Consider the following 11757-nt stretch of genomic DNA (forward strand, 5'->3'; position numbering starts at 1 on the left):
TTCCATTTTTTTTTTTTTTTACAAAATCCTTTTTTCACCACCCGGGGCCCAGGATCCTTTTTTGGTCTCTCTTGATTTCTCCTTCCTGCTCTTACCCACTGTTACAGGAGGCCCGCCAGCCTTTTAAAAAATGAACAAATCCTGTCTTATGCTATGGCATAACTTTTTTGTTTTGCAGGTTTTTAAATAGTAACTTGCTACCTCCCATTGGAAATGGTTGTGCACCTTACTTAAAGCTGCACTTAATAGATATTAAAATGCAGCATTTGGGAGCGGGAGTTAGCAGGAGGGACTAAATCGGGGTTCTTGGTTGGGTTTTCTTAACTCCTGTTACTACCGATCTTGGGTTAAGCTTCCAATCCTTTTTGTAGTGTGTGTGTGAGAACTTATTTCATTATAACAAGGGGAAAAGTGTTGGAAGGTAAAAGCAGTTGGGAAAGAGCACAAGATTTGGAGGGAGGAGAGAGAAGCACTGTGGAGTACAGGATTTAATCTAAGCCCAGACAGACTTGTCCGGCTGTTTGCTGACTGCTGACTGGGAGACTGGAGGTGGGATAGGAAACTAGCTTTTCTTAATTAATCTTGAATAATGTATAGCTTAATTTAAGAAAGGGATATGTTAAATATTTGGAAACTTAAGCCTTACTATTTTGGTTTTGGTTTTCTGAATTCTGTTATTTGGGCAGAGGTACCAAAATGAGTAATTGTATAACTTGCTGTTTGGGGCAGGCTTCCTGTTAACCTTGATTTTTCAAATCACAAAGTAGCTGCCTTTGTAGTTATCTACTGTTGAACTGAAGTGTAAATTAATTAAAGTTTTTAACCCTAACAATGTCAAAAACTAAAACTAGAATTTTGATTGGTTGCTGTACCGGTTGTTAATTCCCTAGCCATTCAAACTCCTCCCCACGACACTCTGAAGCAGCGACGGCACAGCGGGAAGAATGGTAAAACTTTTACATTTTATTTCTGTATTATAAAGGTTTCAATAGTCATAACTTGGAGAGGCTGTGTTTTGGTTTGTTGCCCATTGACTCCCCAGGAAATTCTAGACATTAGTACAGTAGGCTATCTTGTACCTGGGATATAAAACCTTTTTAGGTATCATGAGTGATCTTTGGGCAAAACTGATGCTATTACATGGTTTTTGTTCTGTGGTAATGCATGTAATTGTGGTTTGGCCAATTAAAGCTTAATATAATTAGTAATGATTTTTTTTTAAATCTGGGCAAGAAAAAACAACAAATTTCTAATTTTATTTTTGTTCTTAAGAAAGATAATTTTGGAATTATAAGTTTAGTGCTAAGTGTGAAGGTTACTTGATATAAAATCTTGTGTTTAAAATGTCTTGCATGTTAAATACTGAAATATTCTGGAGATGTCAAAAGTAAAATAATTTTAAAAGTAGCATTGTGTATATATTGTGCAAAACTGTATTTTATCACCAAACCTATTTATTTACAAATATACCTTTAAGAATTGATATGTACTGTTCAAAGGTGGGCTGATGTGGCTTTCCACTACAGCTCTTAAATTAGATTTTTTATTTTGTGTGATTTGGCTGGAATGTTAATTACAGTTGGTTGACATGTTCACAGTTGCATGACTTCTCTTTGGAAGGCTAGTAGATTGACTGTTTTTTATATTATTCCTTTTCTCTAAAGCTCAGTCTTTCTTTAGGATTATATTAGAGTTTTCCATGAGTTTTTTTATCCACCACTACTGGAGCATGGAGGGTCAGTAATTTGTAGATAGCTGACTTATATGTACAAATTACATTCTACAAAGAGCCCAGTTGGGATAACATTTAACTTGAGCTTTTCTTGTTACTGTATTCTCATCCACGGAAATCTGTCCAGTTTCATATTGGAGATAAAGCAGACTGGAAGCAGCAATAGTCTAAAGGGAAAAGCAAAAGAAGAAACTGGGGTCAGAGTTGGACATAAAAAATAAAAATGTTTCTGATGAAAATTATACTCTCATACTGATACTTTACTGCTAATAGTGACACACTAAGATTAAAGGATAACTGTACTTGGTTTTTCTACTCCATTATATATTTCCAAATCTTGTGTAAGCAATTATTTTCAGTAATTTGAAAGGACCATAAACTTAGGTTATTGTTTTACTCTTGTAAGAATTATATTTGCCTTGCTACCTAATACTATAACTTCACAAGTTTTTTGAGTGACCTCTCAGGAAAAATTGGCAGTTAAGTATTTATAGTTTAATGAAAGTTTTAGATTCAGTCTGATTATTACCTATTGAAAATAGGAGGTGCACTTTAAGCAAATTTACATTTAACAAATAATGCTTTTCATTTTTAAAGTCTTAATATTTGACCTTTTAAAATTATTTCCCACCCAGCCTCATCCTATTAATATAATACTGTTTTGCTTTTTGAACAACAAAAAGAAATCTCAAGACCATTAAACAACTTTTTTGTGTCTGTGCACTGGCCACCCTATCTATTCTTTTTCCTTGTCTTCCTGTTTGAGGGACATTGGGCAGCAATTTCATAATAGTCTTAATAGTGAGGATAAGACTGCTTACTAGATATAAAATCATGTAAATTTAATTTCTTAAACACATTTCTGCATGTATTTCTTTTTGTAATTCTAACTTGGGAATAAAGTGATTACAGTTTCATCCTAAAATATTTTTAAAATCATTGTGTTGTAGACTTAAAAGTTTTCTCAAAATCTGAATATAAGACTAAACAGCTGTTTTGAGGAGGGCATGCCTGTTACATACCTTGAATAGATGTTTCCACAGTTTACTATGGGCTTTTGGAGTAATTATTTTCATAATAAAATGCCTTCCTGAATTCACTTCATTTTAATCTTTCCAACTTTAATATCTTAATTTTTATTAAGAAGCTTTTGCATTGGAGTTTCCTCTTTGGGTATGGACTCATGTTCTCTACAGGGCTGCAGTTCTGTTAAGATAGATGCTCGAAAATTAGTGTCTGGCAAAATGGACATGCCATGTAGCAAAGCAATTTTTAAATTCTCATGCTCAGTGGAAAACTATAATTAGCTTTTAGATACTTTTACAAAATAGGTACATTGACTGGTTTGCATTGGATTGGGCAGGAAGCAAAATAGTTCTATTCAGTTATCATAGCAATACTTTTCTAATAATAGGATGTTTGATCTAATCATTAGTGTATAAACTCTAGTGTGATTAGCCTGTTTGGAAATTTTGTGAATGCTGCTATAGGTTCTCTCCTTTTAATTTTTAAGAAATGGGACTATACGTTTTTGTTTTAAATATTTGAGATCATAGTATACTCTGGTGCTTTGGGGCATTCTGAACACTATTTGCTCTGTAAAACAATTTTAAAACAGTCTCATGCCAACTTTACTGGCCTTTGAGTCAGTAAACTTGAGACCCTGAGTAGATGGGGTTTGAATTATAGCATTCTTTGGAACCTTTGACAGGTTTCCAGTGTTTAAATTATAACAATTGATGTCCCCAAATCTTGAGGTAATGAACATAAAAGATACTATAAAAATCACCTGACCTTTTGGGTTTGGAATTAGAGAATATTGAAGTTTTTCGGTGCTCATTTTTGAGATAAATATACTTGCCTTAGCCTGTTTTTCCTCAAGTCGTGTGACATCTATAAACTAGTTGTTTATTCACTGTGTAGTTTTTATATTGCCTGAGTGTTCTGTCATGTAAGGCTGCCCTAATATAAGAAAGTCTTTTCAATTGTGATTTATGACCAACATGTAGGATGGTTCATTTTAGTCTTCAAGTGATACATGCCATACTTGAAAACATGTAAAAAGGAACTTTTTTCCTATTCTACTTAAAGCTGTGCACCTCAGATGTGTGCAAGTTCACAAATGGAGTGAAACATAACTTTTGTTAGTTCAAAGTTTTATTTCACTTTAGTTCTGCTTCAACATTTTAGTAGATAGGGCACTGAACTGGATGCTGGAAGCGTGGGATCTGTTTCTCTTACTTCACTTCCAACAGTGTGGTCTCAGGTAATATAACATGTTTGTTACTTGGTTTGCTGATCTATGTGTTGGAAACAACTGCTCACCACAGGAAGATTGACTACATAGCTTGCTTTCAGTTTGTGTGTATTTGTCCTGTGTCTTAATAGTAGATACTGCCAGTGATTTACTCCTGTGGAGTAAAGGTAAGCATGTTTTAGTTTCTGGAGTATTATATTGTACATTGGAGCTAGATATTTAAGACTCGGGTGGGGTGGGAAGACTTATTGGCAGTGTTTGGCCAATAGTTAGGGTGATAGTTTAAAGTATTGGGTCATGTTCTGTAAATTCCTGCTTACCTAGACTTGAAACTATCACAAAGCCCAAACAACTAGAAAAATCCCCCTTTAGCCCTTTGAAAAAGGTGAAAACTATTAGCAAGTAATAAAAAAGCAACCAACAATGTCATGGGATGAATCTTCTATAATTTTTCCCTTATACTATTAAAAAGTTAAAGAACTGCAGGATTCTTAAATTTCATCAGTAAAGATAAAAATCATTTTCTGAGTTTAGTGTTGATATTTAAATTGATTTCCAATGCATATTGTTATAGAATAGTAAATGTAGTAATCTCAGTTAACCAGAACCTTAGCCTCTAGGTTAAGGAAACCCTATTCCTTAACCCCTAGGTAGATTGGACTTAAAAACTTGAGAGTTTATTTGAAAAGTAAAAATACAAGATGTCATTCCTGCCTTGGAATGAAATGAAGAAAAAGGGGAGATTTGAGGTTATAACATTTAAAGTTTATTTAAAACCTGTCATGTTTAGTTTATTAGCTATTATGTTTTCAACTTAGTTTTCTTTTGTCATTTCAGTTCATTTTAAAGAATAATGACATTTAATAATATACTAAGCTAGAAAAATTAATGTTTTATAATGACTTGTTAAAAGTTTGTAAACTATTTCTAAAGGTATGTTTTACACAGAATCTAAAATGATTAATGTGATACTATTTAGTTGAAAAAAGTAAACCCATCCCTTCCATTATAGGTAATTGGTGGCTTTAAAATCTATAATTTCTAAGGGGAAAAAAAGTGTTGGTGAGATTTCATTATACTTAATTTAAGATTTTAAAGGAATAACTACAGTGATAAAATACCAGGAAATTTATTTAAATAAAGGTTAGTGGTATGCTTGAGTAACATTTTGAAAGGTGACAGTGATTGGCTAGTCAAGTACTTGAAATGTAAATCACATTTACATTTTGTCGTATTTTTTAAACTGTCAGAACTTGTTATGAAACCACGTACTTCATTGATCGTGATTTGTTCGGAAGTGTTTGAGAGTTATAGAATTTGGTGGTGGGGGGCGGGGGCGGGGAGCGGGTTCCCTATTCCAAAATTGTAAGTCTAATGATGCTTATAATTTTACCTTGAATAAGATATTTCACACTAAAGACTTGTTAGGGGAAGTAACTTGAAATAAAATACTGTTGGTTTTGGAATGTTAAACCTAATGACCTCAAAAGTACAGAGAAAAAGTTCCTTAGATGGGGAATAAAATAGAAGTATTATATCAGAGCATTTCCCACCAACCAGCTCTGCTCCATATATATTGCCTTTTATATTTTGAAATTATTCCTTACTAACATTAACTGGTGTAGAGTACAGACTGGTGTTTATGTAGAGACACAGTAGTCATAAGATGATTTTTGGAATTAAACTTTAGTCTTAGACAACCTGATTTTCACTCTACATACATTTTTTTACATGGGATACTTAAAAATTTCTGCGTTAAGTCTGAAAATAATCTTAGGATCCATTATATAAAATTCATCCTGACCTTTCCTCTTAATGTTGGAAATGTCATATAGTTTATGCAGATTTAAGTTATGCCATTGAATACATGAAAAAGTTGCTTTGTTAAATTATATTTAGATATTTAGATTGTGCTCTACCACTTCTAAATAATAACTTACTTTCATTGAGCATCAGACTATGTTCTGTGCCCTTTTAGTATGCTAATTTAAGGTAGGCTCTTAGTCTTTTGTTTTCTTTTATAGATGTGGAAACAATCATGGAATTTTTTTCCCCCTTTGGGGTCACAGTTAGTAAGTGATAGAGGTAGGATTTTGGTTTACTGCCTCTAAATTTATTTTCTCTAAAGTATATCCTACAAAGCAGCCTAAATTTCTAAAAGACACTGGATAGCATTTAGATAAGTCATTTGCACTCAATTATATAAATTTTGCCTGTCGTTTACTGTAATATGTGGTAAAATCAATATCAGTAAAAGTAGAGACTTCAATTGTTGAGTGGGTGTTCTAAATTGAATAGTATATTGCCTTTGGGGTGCTAAATACCTTATAGGTAGAATTCAAAAACTAAATGGTTAATAAATTACTGTAGGTGGAGTCCTGCATTTTAATTGGGGTTATTGATTTACTTTTAAAACTAAAGATCAAATTTTAAACTGTATTCCAGCATTAGGAGCCCATTTTTGTTGCTACTTGAACAAATCTTGTGATGTAGTTATAACTTGGCTGCTTAGGATTTTTTGATGTTCTATCTGTACTTCATTGTAAAGTGTTTGCACATCTCTGCAGGAGTGACAGCATCTTGGAAGTCAGTCTTTGTATTCAAGGCAGCAGAGGTAATCTGGATGGACAATAGGTATTGTGCTTTAAGCAAGATACAATAATATAAAACATAGAAACTTTAAATTGGTATCATCTTATACCATCTCAATTTGAGGGAGAGCATGTCAGAGTGCTGATGTTCTAGAGAGGCAAAATAAGTTCCCATTTATCCAGAATTCAGATAACACTTTACTGTACCATACTGTGATGTTTTGGTGTACCTATTGAATAAAAGATGGAATGTATTTATATTTAATACGTTCCATTTAGCACAGATCGAATGGACTTGGTACAGTTTGTGTTCATTGTAGTATATTTACTTGTCTGGTAATCTGTTATGCAGCAACCATACTTAGAGCAGAAGAAAAAGTGAATTTTGGCCTACCAAATGGAAATACATTTGCCTCAGAAGAGCCACTAAAACTCTTACTCAGACTACTTATACTTTACATAAAATTTGGAAAGTTTGAATTTCACCTACCTATCCTACCAAAATGGGTGGTGGAAGGCCTTTTAGAACAGCAACTGGTGGTTAACCTGGCAAAAATGGAAGTAACTTGTTAAAATTGCTAAGACATGGGATGCACTAAGTGTGTTAATAAATAGCTCTAATTTATAGTAGCATGATATATTTGGGATGACTGACCTGAACAGTGTCAAATCATGATTACTCTACTTAATTAAGGCAGAAGGATGATACGTTGTAGATGAAAATATTTTATTCCAAATAATTGAATGCTAAAGAACAGTTGGAGAGAGATTTGGGAAGGCTGGCAGTGCCTTAAGGAAGGTGGAATATTTGGCTTTCGTTCTTTAAAGGTGCTGGATAGCTGAAGTTTTCTACATGTTTTGCTCTAAATATTTTGAGAAATAGTAATCTTAATATGTATAAATTACAGTTGGCCAGAATATTTTATATTCTGAAAATGGAATTTGATGGATTAGGAAGGATAGCATCTTCAGTGACCTTTGAGTTCTAAGGTAGACACAGTAAACGACTTCTCTACCAAAGACTATTAAAGGTGGGAAGTTTCTTTGGAGAGCACTTTTATAGGGCTAGTTAATGAATTAGTATGCTTATCTAATATTTAAGAAAACTGACTTCCTATGCTGTAAAAAAGACATTCGGGGCTTGTGAGTAATAATAGAACATGCCTCATTCTTGGTGTTAGAATTTATTTCTTTGCGATTGTTTTTTCTTAGTTTAAGATAATCCAATATAAACATTGCCTTGGTAAAATAAAATTAAAACTAGTTTTGTCTCAAATACAAAAGCCTTATTTTAAAAAGCTAAAGTTGAAAGGCAAGAAAATTCTGTGTCTGGTCTGTTTCTTAGATATTTAGAGGCTGAAATAATTTCAAACCTAAATTATTGGTGAAAAACTAGTATTTACAGAATTGGTAATTTAAAATTTAAATTTCAGCTTGAAGTTGTTTCTGTTCTGGAACTTGTAATGGATAAATGAGCAAGAGGTCATTGCTTTACTAGTCAGTTTTCTCATCTTTAAAAAGAGTTACGTTCTAACCTTGAAAGTGTAAATGTTGGTAATGAATTTTCATCTATGAAGGAAGTTCTCTGGATCTTTAGGTTAAAAAATAAGGTGTTTAAGGCAACTTAAGTGACTAGGATTGGATATTACAAGGTGTATTACTTGAATGAAAGAAAATGTAATTGAAAATACCTCAATTCCCCCCCTCCCCCCATTGAATTAGCAATAAATGTTAATAACCTATACAACATGGATGTTTTGGTTATGTTCATTTGATTATAAAATACAAAAAAAAGGGTTAATAAAGGTTATTTTAAGCGTGGAAATTTTATCAGAGAAAATCCAGAAAGTTAAGCGTATAAATGGCCCAACTCTAGAAACATGTCATGTACAAGTTGAAAACCTGACCTGAAGTGGGAAGCACAATGTATGCCTTAAGTAAGACTTCTTTTTCATTAAAAGTTAACTTTGTTATTAGAAGTAAAAATAAGTTCATGGGTAAAATAGTAAGATCAGTAACACCTCAGTTAATCTGGCATCTTTAGGGAGAAGCAGAAGCAAGATCTTATTCTAGGGATAAAATTGGCTTCTTGTTGCAAGAATTGGCTTTAGTGGTAATATTTTAAAACCCACAAGATGTTGATATTTTCTGCTTTAATTTCTTTCCACAGCTGGAAGTTAGTACCACATCCCCATCCCTACCCCGACCCACCCCAGTTATAAAGATGATAAATCGGTGAGCAAGGATGATTTTATTCCCTGATGAAATTGTTAGCCCTCACATAACAAATTCTGACAGTTTACCCTTAAAATAAAAATCTCCAGTCCTGTCTCTTTAAAGGGTAGAAGGTATGTCATATGATAGTTCTTTTGTGGAGGGGGACATAGGGCACAGATCTAAAAAGGATCACAGAGTTGCTAGATCTGAGCTTTATGGCCTTTTGCTGTTTACAAAAAGATAAATTTTTTTGTAATATATATTTTTGTTCTTAAAGTGTCTTAGTGGTTTCTATTTACCACCAGTCACTTTTAGCATTTTAACGGTTTACATATTTTATTGCTGGTTAACTGAGGTTCTACTGTAAATAACTCATCTAGGTTAATTAGTGGATTGTGCTTCAATGGATAATTCTTTTTGTTCACTGAATTGTTCAAATGATCACTTTTGTCTTTATTAAGGACTTCACATGAAAAAACTTGGTTAACAACTTAATTGTGATGTGAGATTTAGAATTTTCCATTGTATGTGCTAAGAGTTTTGTTAATGAGAACTATTAAGTAGAAAGGAAGTTCAGCATAGACACGCTGTCACTGATCAGTGGGGAATAAATAGCCTTTTTATACGTATAATGAAGGTTTGGAAGGGAAATTTGAAGCTAAAATTCTGTATTTTGCTGTTACCAACATTTAACTTGTAATTTAAGAAAGACTTAATGTACAGGTTTTTTTTACTTTGGGGAGACATTTATCTTTGCTAAGTCAAAAAACTTAATCTGCTGCTTGCTCACTATATTGTAATTATGCAGGCGCAGCAGTGATAAAGCAAAACTTTCCAAAACTGGAATAGGGTGTTCTTGATATGTGGTTATGTAGGAAGAATGACATTTTCACATACTGCCCAGTAAATTGGTGCAGTCTGAAAAAGGAGATTATTGATGTCGATACTTAGGGCAAAGTTTGTTTTTGTTTTTTTGTGTTTTTTTTTTTTTTTTTTAGCATTTTAATATTGCTTTTTGTCTTTACAGGAAAATGTTTATAGGAGGCCTTAGCTGGGACACTACAAAGAAAGATCTGAAGGACTACTTCTCCAAATTTGGTGAAGTTGTAGACTGCACTCTGAAGTTAGATCCTATCACAGGGCGATCAAGGGGTTTTGGCTTTGTGCTGTTTAAAGAGTCGGAGAGTGTAGATAAGGTAGTGTGTTATGTGTTCTGATTAATTAATAATTAAAAATGTTGATAGCTTGATAAAATTAATTTGCCCATTTGTGATTTTCCCTTTTGCAATAATATGAAGAGATACAATTCTTGCCAATACATTTAATGAAGAGTTAGATTCAATAATTGTTTACTGCACCAACTATAGTTCTGATAAAAAATTTAAAAATATGCCCAAGTATAAAAATAATTTATTGAATACGTGTATTCTGTGTGCCAGGCTCTACTAAATTAAAATTAACTTTAAAAATATTGAGACTTAAAGATGACTAATAAAAAGGATGCGCTGGGACAAGTTTATAGAAGTACAGTTCTTTTTTTTTTTGGAAATTTGCTAGGCAAGAAACTTAACTGAGTCATTTTGACTTGGACTAAGGAGAAGAGGCAATCATTTCTCTATTGCTGATAGTTAGAGATGATGTTTTGTAGTTATTGATTTTGGTCTCCCATCCTGGTTCTTAACTTTATGTTTAAATACTGGTGTCACATCACTACAATTTGACAGTTTAATCATGAGCCAGTCAACATAAACCTAGCCTTAGCTATATTAATTTAACTATAATTATATTTAGATAAGTTAATAATAGTCTCTGAACTTAAGATATACATATTTAAAATAAAAAACTTCAATTTCCTTAGGTCATGGATCAGAAAGAACATAAATTGAATGGGAAGGTGATTGATCCTAAAAGGGCCAAAGCCATGAAAACAAAAGAGCCTGTTAAAAAAATTTTTGTTGGTGGCCTTTCTCCAGATACACCTGAAGAGAAAATAAGGGAGTACTTTGGTGGTTTTGGTGAGGTATGTGATATTTTGACCCAGTTTTCTTTCCAGATTAGTGGAATATAATTGTCACATTAAGCGTTTTTCGACGTTTTAAACATTATGCAGTTAATTTTTGCAATGATATTTTGAATTATTAGCAGATCTTTAAAGGTTGGATGATTGCATTTTTCCATTTATTGAACTATATGCATAGCACTGCTGTGCATGGTAAAAAAGATGAAATAGACAATCTTATCTCATAGAGTTTACTATGTTAATAGAAAAAATAAAACAACATGAAGAAGAAATCCAGATTGGATTACCTGAGAGAAGGAAATGGTTCAGCTGAGATTAGGAAAAGAATGAATTAAGAATAGGGTTTGGTGTCTTCTAATTTAAGTGCCTGTATATGTTCAAATTTTATTAGGCTAAGTATAGACAGTGAAATAGTGAGATAGAAGTTTCTTTTGTGGATTAATGATTTAAAGCTGAGAAATATATGACTTTGAGCTGCAAATATAGTTTGCAGATATAGCTTGCAGGCATCTTTTGCTTGATTTACAACTGAAGCATGTTTTGATAGTATTTAGAAGTGGAAATATTTCCCACAAAAATCTGAATATCTAGCTTTCTTAAATATTTATAAGAGTAAGCAACTTTGGAACTGCTTTCTTGTATGCAACAGCCATCTAAGGGGAGTAGAAGTTTCAAACTTAGGGCAATCATATGTTCTTCAGTTTTCAGTGGTCCTCAACACTCTCTATTTTCTCCCAAATGTGGTCTCTTTTATTCTGTTTTTCTTGAAATTGACTTTCCTTCTGCTTGTTCTTGATGGGCATTTGAGTTTGTGACCTTTGAATTAGATAGCAAATATTAGTCCCTGTGATGCTTGTTTTTATATTTGAAGTGGTTTGCGGCAGCAGTCTCCGGTGTTTACCTATGCCGCCATCTTGGTCTCTCTCTATTCTGTTTTTCT

General features: G+C 33.0%; 1 protein-coding gene across 7 annotated transcripts in view; it reads left to right on the forward strand.

The window, feature by feature from the left end:
- The first annotated feature begins 746 nt into the window (after positions 1-746).
- HNRNPD (heterogeneous nuclear ribonucleoprotein D (AU-rich element RNA binding protein 1, 37kDa)) overlaps positions 747-11757 on the forward strand; it is a 15364-nt gene continuing 4353 nt past the window's right edge. For 2 of the 7 annotated variants that reach the window (XM_014544636.1, XM_005857406.2), the window contains exons 1-6: positions 747-947; positions 6014-6074; positions 6557-6603; positions 8751-8815; positions 9825-9993; positions 10656-10817. In XM_014544636.1, the coding sequence (XP_014400122.1) occupies positions 945-947; positions 6014-6074; positions 6557-6603; positions 8751-8815; positions 9825-9993; positions 10656-10817 (507 nt within the window). In that variant the 5' untranslated portion in view covers positions 747-944. Of the gene's footprint in view, positions 948-6013; positions 6075-6550; positions 6624-8750; positions 8816-9824; positions 9994-10655; positions 10818-11757 lie in introns of those variants that run through there. The other 5 variants (XM_014544619.1, XM_014544629.1, XM_014544634.1 and 2 more) reach the window with 5 other exon arrangements.

The sequence above is a fragment of the Myotis brandtii genome, unplaced genomic scaffold (genome assembly GCF_000412655.1).
Source record: "Myotis brandtii unplaced genomic scaffold, ASM41265v1 scaffold111, whole genome shotgun sequence".
NCBI classification, from domain to species: Eukaryota; Metazoa; Chordata; class Mammalia; order Chiroptera; family Vespertilionidae; genus Myotis; species Myotis brandtii.